The sequence below is a fragment of the Amaranthus tricolor genome, chromosome 12 (genome assembly GCF_026212465.1).
Source record: "Amaranthus tricolor cultivar Red isolate AtriRed21 chromosome 12, ASM2621246v1, whole genome shotgun sequence".
NCBI lineage: Eukaryota > Viridiplantae > Streptophyta > Magnoliopsida > Caryophyllales > Amaranthaceae > Amaranthus > Amaranthus tricolor.
The window spans coordinates 5,543,499-5,563,203 of NC_080058.1; the positions used below are offsets into that span (position 1 = coordinate 5,543,499).

Sequence of the window (19,705 nt, forward strand, 5' to 3'; positions counted from 1 at the left end):
ACACTTACTTTAGACCAAGAATATATGTGGAACATGGTTGGAGTTGGGCGATGGGTGGAGACACATCCGTTAGGATTACTCTATCTTTCTTCACTTAACTTGTGCATCTAAAACTAGGAGTGACTCAAACCATCGACCATAAATCACCATTATTTGGCAAAACATATTAAACATTTCATATAATCCCTCAACCCTAAATAGAAATTTAAGGAAAACTTACTTCATTAACACTACTCAAGTTTAAACACTAATTAATCAAGATTATCAAAAAATTAACTAATTAATTATTGCAACCATAAAATCCAAGACTAAGCATAAAAAATAAGCAACGCTAGAAAATACTAAAATAAATGAGCATAATTTTAAATAAGGAATTAAAATCTTGAAAATACATTATCACCACACTTATGGTGGGTAAAGAATTCCATAAGAAAAATAATTAAATGCTCAAAATAACACTAAGGAACTTTAAAGAATGCTTGTTTGCATTAATTAACTCAAATAAAGTTGCTATAATTTGGAACCTCAAGAAGGTGAAAGATGACCACCCTTCAAGAAATTACTAGTGTTTGTTTGTTTCTTAGATGAAGAAATTTTAGTACAAATCTAAATAGAAGTTTTCAACTTAGGAGGAGAACTTAACTAAATCTATTATTACAAATTAATAATGCAAAATACAAGTTACAATTGAAAATTTGTATTTTCTCTTTGTTGATGGCTAAAATAAAACTAACAAAATACACTAAGAATAAACTTGAAGATTATCTTTGTAACGACAACCGTTATCCGAAAACTTGATACTTATTGTAGGTGTGTAATCACTTTTCTTTTGTGATATTTCCCCTATAAAGGTACTTGGATTTTTGACTTGGAAATTCACATCGAGATACAAACAACACGACACACCCTTAGTACTTAAGTTATGTCACTTATCAACAAGTGTTTGATGAATTATAAACTTTGAAAGTTCTAACAAAAGTTTAGAACTCTCTTGAAAGAACACAATTGAAAGAGAGAAAGCAAGAATGAGATAAAATTTGATCTACAAAACATGTTAACATGAAAACAAATTAAACATCATCTTCATCAATATCTTCTGTCTCTTTGCTTTCATTTCATCTGCACTCAACTCTTCAAAATTTGATCTCAATTTGTAAACCTTCTTTTATCCCATATCTACACCCATAAAATTTCTGAGATAAAATTGCATATTCACATAGCAACGATACAAAACCTATATATTTCTCCAGTTTTTATCTCAATTTTCATATTAATTGAAATAATCAATAAATTCAACTCTTAAAACACCATCAACTTTTACTTAAGTACATGGGATGCACTAAATGAAGACTTTGAAATTCAATCGTATAAATAAGGCAAGCTATGTATGTGACACTAATAAAATATCTTATATTTTTGTCTTTTCATCTTTAATATAATTAAATTTAGAAGATAAAGAGTTTTATAATTTAGCATATGATACAAAGAAAGATGAATTAAATTGATGAAGACTAAGAGTTTCATCATAATTAAATTTAATTGATATTTAAGAGTTTCAATGCAAAAAAGACATGAAAATGAAAATCGTATAAATTTGAGCGGCAAATTATATTATATGTGAATGCCACGTGACACAAATTTCTTGGATTATGATATATATATATATATATATATATATATATATATATATATATATATATATATATATATATATATATATATATATATATATATATATATATATATATATTGCTTTTTAAAAATTTAAAATATTCAATAAAAAAAACCAACCAACCCATCCTTTTTGAGCTCTTCAATAAAATCTTCTTTTTTAAAACTCAGATCCTTTGATAGGAGCAAAATAGAGTTACAAAATCTGTATCATCTTATTGTCTGATTCATAATTCTTGGTATTCTTTTACTATCTGTTCTCTCTCAAATCCTATAACTGATTCTTAATTGGATCCTTAAAATCCATCCATTGCTCTGTAATGTCTCAGCCTTCAGTGATTTCTTCTCAGTCTCCCACAACAGAAGCTTCTGTTACTTCCCGCACTCCGGCTGCTCCTTCTACTCCTGCTTCTTCCAAGGTTCTTTCTTTTTTCTCTTTTTTCTTCAAATTCTATTATGGGTTTCACTTTACTTGATCTATTCTACTTTTTTTCTAAGGTTCTGATTAGGGTTCCTTTTGTTACATTGTTATTTCAATTGGGTTTCTTTTGTTGGTGGGTTAGATTTGAATTTTTAGACTAATTGGGATTGTTTTATAGGTTGCATGCTTGTTTTTTCTTGATTACTAATAACCAAAAAAGAAAGGTACTTTGTGCATAATTTTGTTGGTGTTGAACAATGATTTGGGCAATTGGGAAATATTTGAGTTTTTTTTCAATTGAAAATTCATTAAGCTTGCCTAGGGTTATAATTTTGTTATGGTCTATCCTAAGGTATGGGACTTGTCCCATATTGGTTGTACGGGCAATTGTATGGGTTTTATAGGCAAGTGATCTCTCTCGCGGCTAGTTTTTTTGCTCCAACCTATAACTATGGTATCAGAGTCAGACTCGCAGTTGTGGCCTATGGAGTGGGTGGCTTGAATGAGCCAAACCATGAGTCAGTGACCCAACACAGTTGTGACCGACGAGGACATTGGTCTTATTGGGGGTGGTATGGTCTACTGCAAGGGAAAGGACTTGTACCACATTAATTGTGTATGTAATTGGTGTGAGATTTATAGGCAAGTACAGAGTGTAAAAACAAGGCCGCTTTGTAAAAGGTTTTAAAATAAACAAACCGATATTTCCCGCATTGTAAAGGTAAAAAAAGACGCTTTTTGGGTTGTATCAAGAGATATCTTATGATTCAACCGATATTTAGGTCTTACGATAATTGCATCACTCTCGTTATCACATCAACGTTCCATTATGGGTCACAACTTTTACTGCATTTTTACACCTTGGGCAAGTGAACTTTCTCTCTTACTAGACTAGTCTTTTGGGAAAGTTATCATGTTTGACCTATAACAACTAATTTTATTTGAGGGAAATTATCAGTATAATCATTGTGATCATAAGAAAGAGTTCAAGAAGGATACTGCAAAGTGAAGTACAAAAATATATGTACGTAGTGAATTCAACATGTAAAATGAGGGTGACTGTTTATGGGAATGAAAAGGCATTCACGATTTGTTTAGCTAGTATTTTAGGAAGAGGGGGGGAATAGGGGAAGGTTTGGAGATTATTGAGTTTTCCTTCCAACTCTTTCCAAAGTTGAAAGGATTTGTTTAGTACAAAATGTAAGAGAATTCTTCCCCCTAAATCTTTCCCTCCATTTCCGTCTTCCTTTCCTCCATTTCCTTCCATCCAAACATAGTGTTAATCATAGAGAGATACGAGGTTTTAGCTATTTTGGACCAACTCTTGTTGCATACTACATTTGTTTCATTGACTTTTTGCCATATAATTAAGGTATTGGACGGTCTGCTAAGTGCTTCAAACCAAGATTAACTGGATGATGTTATGGATAACATGGGATGCATGTTACAAAAGAGGTGCCAAGATGACTTCTCATACATTTTCACATTATACATTTTTTAGGTTTCTTTACCCTACTCATACACTTATGGAGAACTTGCTTCAAGCTTTTTGTGCCTTGATGCTGAAATTTATAATTTTCTGATATCGAATATCGAATCCAACTGCTTGTTTATCGGATATCCGAGTTTGCGAACCCCTAGTTGCTGTAGTTAAGACGCATTTTTGCACCTGCGTCCAAGTTTCCCTCGTAGGTCTTGCTTTTGTACTGCTAGATCTTTTTGACCTCTTATTAATATCATTGCATTAGCCCTTTAAATGTATGAACTTATTGAATTGTAGGATTGGTGTTATAGACTTATGGGTGCATGTTGCATTAGAAGTATCAAAATAACTCTTTCAAAAGTTTCAAACAGTGTGAGTATGTGCTTTTAGTTTTTTTTTTTACTCTTTTCATAGCCATGTGGAGAATGTTGTGATATGAAAGTGGTAACTAAATAAAGCTTGCTTGGAGATTTTGTATCTTGGTTTTGTTTATAATCCATGACTGCTTGTATTCAATCATTGTGCAATGCCAAGGTTGCATCGTATTATTACCCATGCTGTAAAGGCTTTCAAATCTAGGTACCCATACTATCCGCATCAAGAAGGTGTAAAAATCAATTTTTAGGCCGCAAAGGATATCTCACGGTCTTGGTTAACATTTGGCAGTATGACTACCACACATGGGTGGATCTACACTATTTTTTTTATAAAGAAAAATTTTATTAATGAAAAAACTTTGATAGTACATTATAGGGATGAGAGATCCCTGAAAAGTTCAGCCATCTAACTACTTAGTATGTTCCATTCTTCTCTACATAGCTTGTTTAAAGAACACAACGAGGCTAAAATGTTTTCCTTTTCCCAAATAAGATTATTAAAAATTCGACTTTTTCTTTCCAACCACATTGACCATATAATTTCATAACAATAACACTTCTGTGATTTCTTAAACTCTCTATATCCACCCAACCCATGAAATTAGTAAATAAGAATTCCTCAATTCGTCTCTGAATTGGTTTTATAGGCGTGAGGCCCACCAAAGCGACCAGACTCAAGGCACAGCGCAGTACAAGAGGCGAGGGAGAGGCACGCGCCTCGTTGTCAGTTCTTATGAAGTTGCCATTTTCTTGACATCTTTATCTCAGTTATGGACTGCTCAAGTGATTGCTATGTTACCCGGAGTCCTGAACACGGCACATGTGGCTGCCGTATCGACACGACATGAACAGTGTCTGACTCGATCATGTGTCGTCGATACTCGACACACATGAACAGTTTCCAAATCGATCATGTGTCATTGATACTCGATACAATTACTTGTTATCTTTACCTTTTACCTTATATTTTAGTGTAAAAGTAGTTGCACGTACTATCTTAAGGCTATGTTCTTTTCAAGTTTAAAGTATGTTAACTTAAGCATGAGGTTGATCATTTTCCCTTTAGGTTGCCAAAAAATATCCTTGCTTCCAAGTTCCATCTTGATACTCCCTTGAGCAACGACAATGGGAATGAGGTGGGAAAGGTCACCCAGGCTAAAAAACTTTTAGTTGGGCGAGGATCCCTTTCCATTCTCTATACTGTTGGCTGTTGGTTTGCTCTATGTAGAAGGAAAATAGTGTTTGGATATAGAAGATTATGTGAGACTCGCTTAGTACTCCAATAAGTCCGGTGCTCGTGGGAAGCACCGAGAATTTCAAACATTGATTTATTTGGTTTGATGGCGTCAAATTTGCCTCCATGATCAGTGTCACATGATTCTCTAATCTCCTTGCGAATCGAAATAAGCGAATTATGGTCGATTTTGGTCTATTCTTGGGCAAACTTGAGCGAATTATGAATTCAAAAAGCGAATTAGCTTACATTGTTCATGATCATAGATACGGTGTACATTTCATCTAATTTGACTTTTGCGTGACTATTGTTAATACAAGTGAATATCAATGTAGATTTCACTTGTCCTTATGAGGATATCTTGTGTGAAGAAATATAGTCAAACGAATCGGTTCTTTTGGGCAGTTTCACCAATTTGATTGTGGATTGCAGAAACCTCAGAGTGGCACAAACACTATTGGACTTTATGCTGTCCAATGCGGAGAATGCTTTAAATGGAGACTGATATCTAACGAAGAAGAGTACGAGGTTATCCGTTGTAACTTGTTGGAGGAACCGTTTACGTGCAGTAAGAAAGCTAATGTGTCTTGTTCTGATCCAGCCGATATAGAAAAAGATGCAACGAGAACTTGGGTGATCGACAAGCCAAATATCCCGCGAACACCAGTTGGGTTTAAGAGAAAACTTGTTCTTAGAAGGGATTTCTCGAAATTGGACGCTCATTATGTGACTCCCACGGGCAAGAAAGTTAGATCAACTTCAGAAGTGTCCAAATACCTGGAGGAAAATCCCGATATAAAAGGTGTGTCTCTCAGTGAGTTCAGTTTTACAGTGCCGAAAGTTGTGGAGGATACTATTCCTAAGGAGATTTTGGAGAGGAAAGCGTCTGCTCGAGGCGATAAGAAAGCCAAAGATGCTAAGAATGCTGAGTCTTGAAATAGTTGCCAGGGTATATTGTCTTGTCTTGTTCTGTGTTTGTAATGTTCAATTAAGTCTGAAACTCTTTCATTTCTATGGCTATGACACACTAGTAATGTTTGTATAACTTCAATGTAAGACTGAATGTACTAGCTTTGCACCATCTTAGTTTCTTGTATTAATTTCTTATTCTCTGTTCTAGTAGATTTGAAGCAAAGAAAAATTGTGGGGTTTTTAATAAATTGGTAATAAATGAGAAAAGAGAATGAATTATGTCGATGAAATTAAAAGAGAGTTAAAATTTATGGATGAGATTAAAAAAACATTAATGTTTTATTGTCCAAAAATAAGAATAATGCAAAATGAGTAGAATAGATCAAAATGACAATTAATACAAAATGAGTTGGGTAGAGAGAGTATTTTTTATTTGATGGGTTATATTTAAAAGTAATTTCTATGGACAATTTTATGTCTTATCTTTAGGACTACTAGTAATTTAGCTAAACGAATCAAGTAGAGAAGCAACCTCTTTATTACTCCCTCTCGGTTTGATCAAATGTCTTATCTGCCTTTTGGGATTATTGACTAATTATTCTTACTTTGTTTTTTTATTCTCAATCAACAATAAGTTAAACTATAATCAAGCGAATTCTTGTTCGATTCGTTTTAACGTAAATTTTATTGATATAATATTTTTATAATTTTTAACCAAGCATAATTAGAAATATTTAAAATTAAATAATTGCATCAACAAATGTGCGAAACAAGACATTTGATTAGAATAAGAGGGAGAATCACTAACAAAAGTAACGTTTCATACATCCGACCTTCAAAATTTGGTGGAAGCCACCCATTAGCATTGAGATAATGGAATACTATTGTAATTTGTAAACTTTTATAGAAATCCGATGCCAAGAAACATAAAGAGGAATAAAAACACCTTTACAATCACATCAAGGTGAACTCTAACTTAAAACTTCTCTCCCATGTAATGTAAATATTGCAACTTTACAACAAAAAGCAAAGAAATCACTAAGCACCATCTCTATGCTCTATATTACATGATCACTATACTAAGCTTCACTCGTGTGTAAAATCCACGCAAAAATTGCGTAATCGCTCTTATTAGCAGATTGCATTACGCTAATGCACCTAAACCCATAAAATTTCACGTGTTTATTTCATTATACGACAACATTCGTTTGTTTGGTTATGCCCAACTCTTGCTCTTTAATAGCACCAAGATCTTCACTTTTGTCGATTCCTGGTGTTTGATTCTCAGCATTATCATTCGTTTTTTGACATTCTTGCGCTGAGACTGTGAGCACGTTTGATAGTTCATTGCTAGGCTTTACTTCGGGAACCTGATTTCTTTGCTGGGGCAAGATTGCAGGGGGTTTGATAGCGGACTTGATACTAAAGCTTTTGCTTGCTATTCTTGATTGGGTAACCAAAAAATGAAGCCAAACTAATTGATCGGTAATGTACGCTTCGGTCTTCACCTTGTCGGCGTGATAGAGTGTCTCGATACGAATCACATCAACTTTTTCGGCAGATGTATCACTTGTCTCGAACCTAAAAGTACATTTAAAAAGAAAAATAAAAGACGCGGAAAACAAAGGCTAAGGGGGAGCGGATGTGGACTGTGCTTATTATCAAGCTAGAAAAAGAAGCAATTAGCTTACCCGGAATTCGCCCATTCGCCAACCCAACCAAAACCATGATGGGACCTAACAGGAACCAAGTCAAAAACGAAAAGGGATTAGAACTTAGAAGGATAAATATACACTCGGTCGTAGGAAGAAAAGTCGCTCACTTGACAGTGTTGGATGCAATCGGAATAAGCCACTCTAAGGTTTTCTCCATTTCGGCTTTGATATCGGGTGAAGTGAGCTGCAAATGAGAAACATGGCATGATTAATGGAAAATGAAATTTTACTATATGTACGCATCGTTTTCACATAATGGTTCTAGTAGTAAATGTACATCCGACTATCATTCAATAGGCAACTTGAACGTTCTAGTTTAGTCATACCATGCATCCATGAGAATTTTAATGTATTTGCTGACAAATTAAGTTTTAGTTTTTGTAAGTTGGTTTGAATAGTGCGAAAATACGGTTTCGATCACGGTCACGACAATGGTCGTGACACGGAATTTGTGTACTATACTTCAGTGCGGATAATTTTGCGGTCAATGTGGCTTCTATTCGGTTGCGTTAAACTCAAAATCCTTATCGATACGATCGCAATGATGTGATGCGATCTTGTTTTTGCACTGAACCAAGCTCAAATCAGTGTAAAGTTGAATATCCTAATAGGAGAACATAAAGTGAAATATACCTCTTCTTTGGATTTAAATAATTGCAGCTTTGAGCGCAAAGATGATTTGATACTTGGCGGCAAGCTTTGGTACAATGACTCCCGAGCGTTAGCGGGCATTGAACTTGATCTAGCCACCTGTATACATGAGAAGATTTATTAATCTTCTGAGAGATAAAATTTTTTTGATTTTGGAGTCGAAAAACATGAAGATTGTCCTTAGAAATCAAATTACAGCAGGATCCATACAACACATAATGTTAAGATCAGCTCAATTGGCTATACAACTCACAATTCCATCGATTTGCAAAATGATGTTTGCGTAATGCAATGCAAGACCAGCCGGTCCAAGCCTTTGGGGTTGGCTCACCGGCGCTTCAACTCCTATGATAGCATCTTCATTTTTCCCTAAGAAACATTACACAAATTTTTTTAGTAAAATTGATTTTAAAAAGGGCAAGATTAGTTCCTATGAGTCGGCACTATCTAATGAAGTGTAGATGCTATCAAGAAATACAACATAAGTATGCAAAGATAATTAAAAGATTGTATTTTGAAATGGCTCAAATAAACAATGCAAAAGCCTTGATCCCAAAAGATTAAGGACGGCCATATAAACCAATAGATCAGTCCCAGTGATCGTATACATGAATTCTTCTTCATTATTTTGGTTTTCTACCATCTCAAATTGTAAGTTAAGATCCTTCATATCCTTTTCCATTACTGCCCAACAAATCATGGCTAATCTTCGGTCTACCTCGCCCGCTTATTGAGTCCTTCGAATTCCAACTTTTTATCTTTTATAACGGTTCACTAATACCCCACATTTGCACATGCTCAAACCATCTTAAACAACTCTCTTTCATCTTCTTCTCAATGTTTTTGACTCCTAAACCTTTTCATATATCTTCGTCTCAAAATGGCTCATATAACATGGGAAAATCTAGCTTTATCACATCAGCTTGCCAGCTTGTGTACCACTTGACCCTTTCTTTTTCAACTTTAATACTAGTCTATTTTACTCTCATGGAATTCATTAAACAGGGGCCTTCTGTCCATGGTTTAGGACAACCTCCGAATTTAGCAATGGCATAAAATGAAGGTGAGATTTACGAGCTCAATATCAGATGTAACATACCATCATTATCAAAATTACTATGAATCTCCATATGCAAGAAAAGGACAACATCCACAAGTTTCTCCATTATCTGCAACAAAACATGGGTATTGCTTAGAGGACATGAAATAAACATGATTTCTGAAATAACTTTCCGAAATATTGGAAAAAAAATCAATTAGTGTTCTTTTAATTCCCAATCCTAATCATATCTTCTATGAATGAGATATACTAGGTATGGATGTATGATGATGATGATGACTAAAGGGGTGGAGCAAAGGTTTTGGAAGTCCTATTTATTTTTACGATGTCTTTTAAAATGGGGTCCTTTATTATATTAAAAGATAAAATATTTCCACTTAAAGAAAAATTAATTCAAGACAAATGCATTGTAACATTATATTACTTCAAATATAAAAAAGGTTTACAACAAATCACTTAAAAAGTGTTGCTCGGAACCGGGCCTGTATAGCACCAATTAATATTTGAGGCCCCTTATTTCAAGGGCCATAGGCGGTCGGCTACCCAGGATACCCCAAGAACCGGCCATGACTAGTGTCGTTTTAATGTATAGATAAGATAATACCTCTTCCAAACTCCTGCTCCAAAGTGATCTTTTCTTTAGTTTCATCACAAGTTTCTTCTGCTTCTTAAGTTCTTCAACCAAAAATCGCAATGCTGTCAGCTATGCAAGAAGAGTGTACTTACGTGATTTGTGAAGAAAGTGTTGATAAATATTTTGCGGGAAAAAACTGAACTCATTGTCGCAAAAACAAGCTAACAAAGTTCAAACAAAACGACCATATTTAATGGTTGCAGAAATAGACCACATATAGAACTTGGGAGCCGCAATTCAACATGTTAGTTTAAGAAACCCCAATATTACAAGCACTGCAGTTGCTTTCCACCTTTCACATATTCTGTGCACTAAGGTCCATTATTAATCCTTGGAGCCCTAAGCTCGGTATTTGTAGAAAGCAAGTGGTTTGAATAGAATCAAGAAAGTTTAGCGTCCTAGTGAAATACGACTTTCTTTTTCAAACCCAAATGCATTTGATACTCAAGGGTCATGCGGCCAGTATCTGAACTCCGGCAATTACAACAAATTATACCCATGATTTTGTTTATGATGGAATTAAGGCTTTGCATTATTATTGTTCATTATTGTATGTTGTTTATGTTCAATACATGGATTTCAATCTCTTTATTTTTTAATGTAGTATGTACCTTTACTATTCATGTAGAATAATAGTAGTCGAACGAAACTAACTTTTGTCATCCTTATTTAAATTTTTTTTATTGCTTATGATTAAATCTAATAACATACTTGTTTAGTTTTTAAAGATTGTATAATCAATTTTTCTATCACTAACATCGTCACGAGTTAGTAAACCTTTAAACAATGAAGTTATGGTAGCATCAACCTTGAATTGTTTGTTAGTCTGACCCATTATAACATAATTCGTTAGCTGATTCGCTCAAATTTGCCCAAGAATAGCCCAAAACCGATCATAATTTATTTTTTCTGATTCGCAATTGGCGAGGAGATTAGCGAATCATTTGACATTGGGTTGACCACCTCAAAAACCTTGCTAACCATTTAGAAACCGAGTAATTACTGTGTTGATGGTGAATGCATATAGAGAACATCTCTCATCCTCCATTTTCTCAAAAAGTTCACAAGTATCATCAATAAAATCCCCTTTAACAAAGTCCTTTAATCATCCCTATTTATGATAAAGATTGGTTGCTTAAATTTAAAAACATAAATAAAAAGGAATTGGGGGTGAAAGAAAAATCAAACGACACTTACCCACAACCCTGCATGTTCCTTGGAAGTCCTGCTCGAATCTATGCAAAGCATGAAGCTCATGGTATAACTCCTGTTTTTTGGAAATTATTTTGTAGCACGAGAAACAATACATCAGTTCTGGTAGAGGGAATAAGCAATCAAAGGAAGTAGATAAAGACAAGTTCATATGTTATTTTTGTTCGTTTTAGCCAGCTTAATATATACCTCATGAAGAAATTAAATGCCTAACAGTCACACAGATGACATTTAACAATCAAAAAGCCACTTCATAGCGATCACAAGGCACAAATTCAATATTAATCATTGTGCAAAGAACAGGGATGCATTGTATTGTATCGGCTGCATTCCGTTAGCGCACTTTTGCATTATGGTTTCAATTGAACAATCACTTTAAGTTTGTAAAACCCAGTAGTAGAGTAGGTTTCATTTTTAATCAGCACGTCTTATACGAGACTCACCATGAGATGGGTCCATACAAACGGCCCGATTAATGTCTTTTTTAAAAAAAATTGAAGTCAATGAAAAACTGTTTTTTTCAGTTTTTTTAATACTAAATATTGGGCTAAGCCACAATGAGATGGTCTTAATAAAGAATTGGTCATTTTTGATAGGTTCCATTGAGTCACTGAACTCATATATTTGACGGTTGCGTTCACTGGTAAATTATTATGTTGGGACTTGGGAGCGGCTTATAGATGTAGCACATTTGCAACTAGACAACAAAATCGATGATGATAGCGTCTATTGTCTTAGCAGATCCAACTCTTAACCAAAAGTATTATATGCCAACTTTGATCTCGTATTGTCAAGGAATTAACTCAACCAAAAGCTTAAGGTAATGATTTAGGCCTCAATATATGTTATATACTCTATCACGCTCCCTCACACGAGATTCATTTAAACTAAAAGTGCAGATGCAACACAAGTTTATTTCATACTTGATGCTAGTAATTCCGCTTAAAATGAGTGGTAGGATGAGATTCAAATCTGTGACCTGGGTGACTAATACCATGTCAAAGAACCAACTCAATCAAAAGTTTTAGCTAATAATTGGTGTCTCGATATATTTTATATACTCTATCACATAAGAAGGCTTCAAAACAACAATTAATACCACTCACTACTGAAAGCATGATGTACTCACAGCGGTATACTGAACGAAAAGCAGCAACTGTTGTGTGACCGACTCTGCATCCTCCTTCAGTTGCTTACAACGGCCAACTTCATTGCTTTGCCTGTAATGAAATCAGCAGACATTAAGAAAAAGAAGGGAGAAATATGAGGTCACAAATAATTCAACACAAATTACTTTTCATTACGTAATTAATATTACTTTAAAAAGTAACGATCCAAGTTATGCCATTGAGGATCTTTACAGCGATTCCCAAATCGTATGACTTCTCCTGAAAATATAGCTAATTCTTCCCTGTCAAAGAAGTAATTATCATAAAATTACAAGAGTGCATATAAAAAGGAAGGAAAATCAAAAATCATTTACCAAATTATCATCTTAAGATTCTAAATACCACCTCTTGTCAAAAGCAACAATGCGAAGAAGTTCATCCATATCTTTCGATACTAATTTTTGCACGACTTCAGAAGGAAGAATCACTTCTTTCAAGTGGCATAAACGTGACTCGGATAGGGAATGCATAAGACAAGCACCCTTCATGATCGTATTTGCAACTTCAAAAGCTAAAATAGAAATTTTGGTTCCTTTTGATAGTACTCCGGAAGCAAACCCACTTCTCGAGTTTAAGTCAGTAACACTACTCCCAAGCACATCTAAGACCTCCACAGCCTTCTCAAGCCCCATGGTGCCGGCCCTGCCCAATCGTATGCTCACTTCAGACACCTACAATGTACAAGATCTTAAAAGATGTTTTTAGGGACAAAAAAGTTTTAGGCAACAAATATGAAGAGGAAATTTGAACAAATCAATATGCACTAATTTGCCACAATGTTCATAGCACAATCTCAGTAATTCAAATTGCATTCTAACGCCAAATAAAAGCTATATAAAATGAAAAAAGTAACAACAAAAAGATGAAACTGCGTACATCCAATCTTTCACCCTATCTCGCTTTATGTTGGTGATGCCTATGCATCATTCAAAAGTTTATGTTCATCAATTGAAGCCTCTCTAAAGGCATTGGGGCTTTGTAGTAGTTGTGAAGAATGAGATTTTCCAAGTCAAAATTTATAAACCTACTTTGTCTACATTTTCTTCACTTGGAACTCCTCAACTTACCAACTGGATTTAAATTCATCTATCGGCGTCTAAAATTATATTAAATATGAATTAAATTTGCTTACCCTTAGATTTATTTCGACAATTAGCCTTATTGATTAAACATCTTGTATGGAGAAGAAGAATTCATATGGACGACTACTGGAGCTGATATGTTGGTTAATGTAGCGAATTCCAATTGTTTGAGATTAAGGCTCGAACATTGTTGTTATTGTTGTCGATAAAATTTATTATGATTTTCATGTCTTTGGGATGCTTTGTCCCTATTCTTGTATCTTCTTTTCAATAATTAATAGAACTTTTCTTTATAAAAAGAATTAGCCTTATTGAAACATATCTAAACTCATTTGAACTTACAAGACTTCAAAATTAATCATTATAAAAGGTGACAAGACCATATTTTAAAAAATTATAACTTACTCTTCAAGTTATGACTTCATTGTTTGTCTCAAACAAAAGTCAAATGTCAGATTATCAAATTTGTAAGCTTTAAGAAAAAGCAATTCTGAATTATATTGATCAAGAATTTGGAACTGTATTCAATATATTCATACTTGAAAAAAATATTTATAAGGTATGTGAATTTACAGTTACGGATATTAATAGTTGAAGTTATGAAATCATCAAAAATCTACCTAAAAGACCCCCAAAAGCCTAAATTCAGACACTAATCAAGACAAAGTATGTGACAAAAACTTCAAAAATAAAACTTCGCAGTTCTTCTGTTTATGCAGTTCAAGAATCGGTTAGTGACTATCTCAATATCGGAAGAAGGGGAATTACCGAAAAGGGAGTAAAGGAGAATTATTCCGGTTAATCTGTTGGATCATTCCGGCTACAATATCGAAGCAATAATAAGCATCATTGTCAATACCTACACAACCATTTGCTCTTTCTTGATGATTTAAATGAGTATGTGATGATGCCACTTTATACAAACACAATTTTGAACAAAATTAACTTCTAAATGCAATATAACGAACAATAACGATCATATTCAATCTCATATCAAAACAGAAAAATGAAGTAAGTATCAATTTACGACAAAATTAAAATGTCGGAGAGCAAGCACCAAACCTTAGCAACTGCAGCTTGAGTAGAACTTCTTGATCTCGACTTATGCGATAACGCCATCGGAATACGAGGAATTCCATCATAATAATCATCAAGGTCAGTTTCCCTTCTTATATTGTGATGACTATTCTTATAGTGCCCCTCAGGTTGCAGATCCTCTAGATCACACAACTGCTTCTCATGGCTACTATGCTTTGATACTACACCTAAATCAGTTTGTCTCGAGGGAATAACCCGGCTCAATACACACAAATCACCATCTATATCCACTTTCTCACCATTAATACTCTTTGAACATAAAATTCCCATGTTATCTTAGCTTAATCAAAGGCAAAAAGCCCACTAATTCACCTTCAAACTTCAATCCTAACCTTATAGCATATTCCTCAAACTTGATTACTGTCCAGAGAACACGAAGAACATAACTCAGTACAATTCATTATGCCACTATAAGATACTAAACACAAGTAAAATTTACATAGAGCAGTTCCAGAAAGAGGAAAGATATTAAAGTAGTACTCCATTTAAGTACATGAATATAGAAGTAATAAAATAGCATCAGATTCCAATCATGTAACTATCAAACAAAACAATAGATCTGCCAAACAAGTAAAAAAAGGAACTTGGAGCTTAGATCATCATCATATCTATTGTATCCGCTTATGATCAGGGTTTAGGAAGGGATAAAATAGACAAACCAACCATATACTTATTAAAAGATGGTAGGGGTGTTCAAAACAGATCAGTTGATTCGAAATTTATTAAACTTTTTAAACAAACCCAATTTGGACAGACTTAAAAATAATCTATAAGTATGTAAAAAGTGGACACAAAATTCAATTTCAAACCAACTCGAAATCAACCCGATAAATACTTCAAGGAGGTAGCGGTCACAACTTTAAGAGGGGTAAAAATTGAATCTTCAACTTACCTTGAACTAAAATAAACCATGTAAAAGACTAATCTTGTAAACTAGTCAGCAGGAAAACATAAATAAGCAAAACCCATGTGCAAAAACACCAATTAAATTCAGGAAAGAGAAAAATTTACCTCCAATAATAGAGAAAAATGACAGTATGCAAATGGGCACTTAGAAAAAGGAATTTGAAAAAGGGAAGTGCTTATGGGGGTAGGTTTTTCAATGGGGGGAAGTAGGAAAGCACATCATCCTACAAAAAGAAGGAAGAAAAAGAATGGAATTGGAGAGTGGAAAAAGGGTTATATTGAAAGCAAGTTGAACAACCATTTGTAAAACTTCTATATAAAAGTATAATCCAACAAACAAATTGTCAAACTTTATCTGCTACTAAATACAGCAGCAGCCTTGACTGGGAATGCGGCAACCTTAATCAATTTGAAAAATAGACATTTATGATGTTGCGAGCCAAGACATACTTAAATTGAAATATCAATGTAAACATTATTAATATTAAATTTTTATAATTTATTTTTATATATAATTAAATATATTAAGAATTGAATTAATATATTAGACTGCGTTAAAAATCAAACATTATAAATATTTTGGAATGAAGAAAGTATATATTATCCGTCTATTAAAAACAAGGATCTTGCTAACGGAGACCTCTAAGACGTTTGTTACTAAGGATAAAATCAATTTTATATACTAAACTAAAACATATTTTAAACTTTTAATTATACAAACATTAATTATATTACCTACTCTAGCATAATTCTATGAATTTATCACCAAATCACGCGTCAAAATGTATTATATTATATATATCTTTTATTTTGTTTCCTAATTTAGTCTAAAAAATTTATTATTATTCTTGTTAACAAACGCCCTAGGAACGTTCATTAGCTTTTGCCTAAAAATAATACTAATTTAAATATCCCAAGTATGAGATATACTTGCTTAGAACAAACTCAACTCAACTCAACTGAAGAGTGATAACTATTTTAAATTTAAACCGTATTTGAATTACTCAAAAAATAATTAATAGTTAAAATTATTTTTAGCGAAAAAACAATAAATGGGAATATTAATATTTTTTTTCCATCATAATTTTCAAATTGGTAGTGATAGATTAATGGTTTGACGTGTCCCAAGTTTTGTTTAATGTGACTCATAAACCTCATCTTTGTCAATTATTAAGTAATTGTTTATGTTGTTGATTAATAAGTTCATTCACATTTGGGAGTTGGGTTTATTTAAAAAGTAAAAAGCTTCACACTTGAGAATGTTGTGGGCACTTAAAAACAATTGTTCTACTTGTATAATACTCTGTGGACAATCCACATCATACACATTACACAAATTTTCTAATTAGACAGTTTTATTGTAAGATTATTTTTTTTATTGATCTAATATTAATTTTTTATTGATCGCTGTTAGTCTTAAAATAACTAATTATAATCTTAAAGTGATTATTTTTTTAGGGTTAAAAATAATCACTTATAATCTTAAAGTAATCAAATAAATAAATAATGAGGATCTCACATAACACATGTTGTACATATTAATGTTCTTTGTTACCAATGAGGAGTAATCCTACTTGTTAAATGGACAATGATTTACCGTCTTGCTAACGCACCATTTTTTGATTGTGGGGATCTAAATATAGACATGAAAATTGAGTGAGTTGTTATCTAGCGGACATGTATAATAAGTCGTATTGTGTCATGTTGTTCAGTGACCAACATCAAATAATGGTGTTATGAGCGAAAATATTTTTCTTTATTTTTCGAATTAAAAATGATTGTAAAATAGCAGCTTTGGCAACCTAATTGTACCCCAAGATCACGTATTGGCGCAATATCTCACGAATTATGCTAGTGGCCCATTGCAATAGTTGGAAGACCATGTCGTGTCGAGCCATGAGGAAGTTGTGCTCGTGCTACTCTTGGGTTGATCCGACTCGTGCTCATATCTATATTAAGACACAAAAAGTATATATATACACCCTTTGTCTCCTCAATTTGTCTCACTTTCTACTTTAGTATGTCTCACTGTTTTTACTCAATATTTTGTTTTTTTTATATATCTCTAGAGTCACATTCCAATCTTCAGACTTTATTATATCAAATATTCAACTTTCACAAACTTTTGTCTTTTTTTTTTTTTTACAAACTTATACAAAAGACTCCTTAATTTTACGCTTTATTTCTAAATTCACTTCATATTCAAATTTATACTTTTATATACTTTTATATTTTAGAAAGTGTTGTCTAAAGTACTCAATAATAGTGACTTTTTGTTAAAATGTACATATACTCTTGTCAAAAAGTACATAAAAAAATCTATTAATGATATTTAATAACATTTTTATCCAATTTGTCGTTAATAAATCACGTGCATGTAACTGCCCTGAATTATGTAGGCAAATACTAACTGAAATTTAGTATTAATCAAGTGAAAGCTCACTTTTGCCAACACAATTAAGGGGGTTACTTAAAGGTTAAACCAATGTCCAAGTAAAATACTTGAACCAAAACCAAAAGTAATATAACGGAAGTCTTAGCTGTTCAAAATAAAGAAAAATTACAACCAAATCAAATTAAGTCTAAAGTTCGAATTACGTCTTTAAAATAGTCTTAATCTAAACAACTTTACTAAAAGTTTCTCAAATACAATAAAGAGATCTAAACAAAAGGGAGTCAAACTACAACTCAAGTTCATCCTCTGCTCGCATATTAATTATCCATCGAGGTGCCATGGGGGTTCACACTAAAAAAAAAACCATTGGAAAACATACACAATATAGTATCAACAAAAAGGCTGAGTATAACACACTAGTGTCTGTCAAACAAGTTGTTAAAATATTTTGGTTTGAGTAAATTCATTTTGAAAGATACTTTTTCATTTGATAAATCATATTATCGTTCAACTCAATTCAATGGTTTCATAATAATTCTAAGTTCTCATTTTTCATCATAAAACATAGGATCTCAATGGATCCAATTCAAATTCAAACTCAAATTATAAGTTTGCATGGGTACTCTGTGAGTCATCCTGTGACTCGGTTGGTAGTCAATCTACCGTCCGCGACATGTCCGGCAAGTGTAACACAATGGTCTTGTGTACAATATGCGCTCAGCATTGGTGAACTGTTTAATCATGCACACAACATTTGTTGTTGTGGCTTATGTACCCGTCATTTAGGCTAAAACATTTTTGTATGTAATATATTTCTTTGAATTCCAATAGCATTTGAATAGTCATAAAAATCATAATCTTTCTCACATGGGTAATACATGTTTTAACATAATCATATCATCACATAAATAATTTTATTATATTGGGCATTATCATCACATAAATAATTTTATTATATTGGGGCATCACTAGTATGCATGGAAATTCTTCTTTTGTAAACGTAGTTAAAATTTAATACGATTTTCCAAATAAATCACTAAAACATTTCGTTTCAATCCTTCTTAAGTAAAGTAAGGATAACTTAAGAGTATTGAAATCCATTCAAAACAATCAGAATATAGTTGATAAGTTTATAAAATCATTATGACAAAAGATTTCATAAAACACTCTTTTGTCAAATATGCGGCAATTTCGTCGGTATTAAAATCGATAATTGGTTTGCAAAATACATATTAATTCTCAACAAGGCCCAAATTACTTTAGTAATTATAATAACTTATTTATAATGAATTTAATGTTGTCCCATCAGATTTTAATTGGTTAGACCAATTCATAAATATATTTTACTACTTTTTCCGACAATTTAGGTATTTACTATTATTTAAATGATGTCATAAATTTATAAAATTATAAACTATAAAAGTTAATATCATTTTATACTATGAGGCAGTAGGTTATTAATATAATTATAATTTGGTGATAAAAGTCTATTTCAAATTAAACTACCGATATAACACCTTTTAATAAATAAACAATTTCAATTAATTTGATAAATTAGTAAATAATTAATAATTAGCTTAATAAAATTATACCAAAGTTCCTGATGTTATATAACATATTTATTAGGTCATTTAAACTTGTAAAAGTGTATTTTATTATTTTGTATATGTATTTTATCGATAAAT

The 19,705-nt window shown here is 32.7% G+C and overlaps 2 protein-coding genes across 2 annotated transcripts; one reads left to right on the forward strand and one right to left on the reverse strand.

The window, feature by feature from the left end:
- The first annotated feature begins 1,795 nt into the window (after positions 1–1,795).
- On the forward strand, positions 1,796–6,293 carry LOC130828299 (methyl-CpG-binding domain-containing protein 4-like). Its single transcript, XM_057694199.1, has 2 exons — positions 1,796–2,090; positions 5,619–6,293. The coding sequence occupies exons 1-2, from the start codon at positions 1,992–1,994 to the stop codon at positions 6,120–6,122; spliced, it is 603 nt and encodes a 200-aa protein (XP_057550182.1). The 5' UTR covers positions 1,796–1,991; the 3' UTR covers positions 6,123–6,293.
- Positions 6,294–6,864: 571 nt separating this feature from the next.
- Positions 6,865–16,006, reverse strand: LOC130828298 (protein PSK SIMULATOR 1). The gene is made up of 13 exons (XM_057694198.1): positions 15,731–16,006; positions 14,684–15,079; positions 12,885–13,210; positions 12,689–12,781; positions 12,500–12,590; positions 11,356–11,425; positions 10,129–10,199; positions 9,564–9,633; positions 8,718–8,833; positions 8,447–8,563; positions 7,921–7,997; positions 7,790–7,834; positions 6,865–7,679 (listed from the first exon to the last, which is right to left on the reverse strand). The coding sequence occupies exons 2-13, from the start codon at positions 14,987–14,989 to the stop codon at positions 7,289–7,291; spliced, it is 1,773 nt and encodes a 590-aa protein (XP_057550181.1). The 5' UTR covers positions 14,990–15,079; positions 15,731–16,006; the 3' UTR covers positions 6,865–7,288.
- Between the last annotated feature and the right edge of the window lie 3,699 nt (positions 16,007–19,705).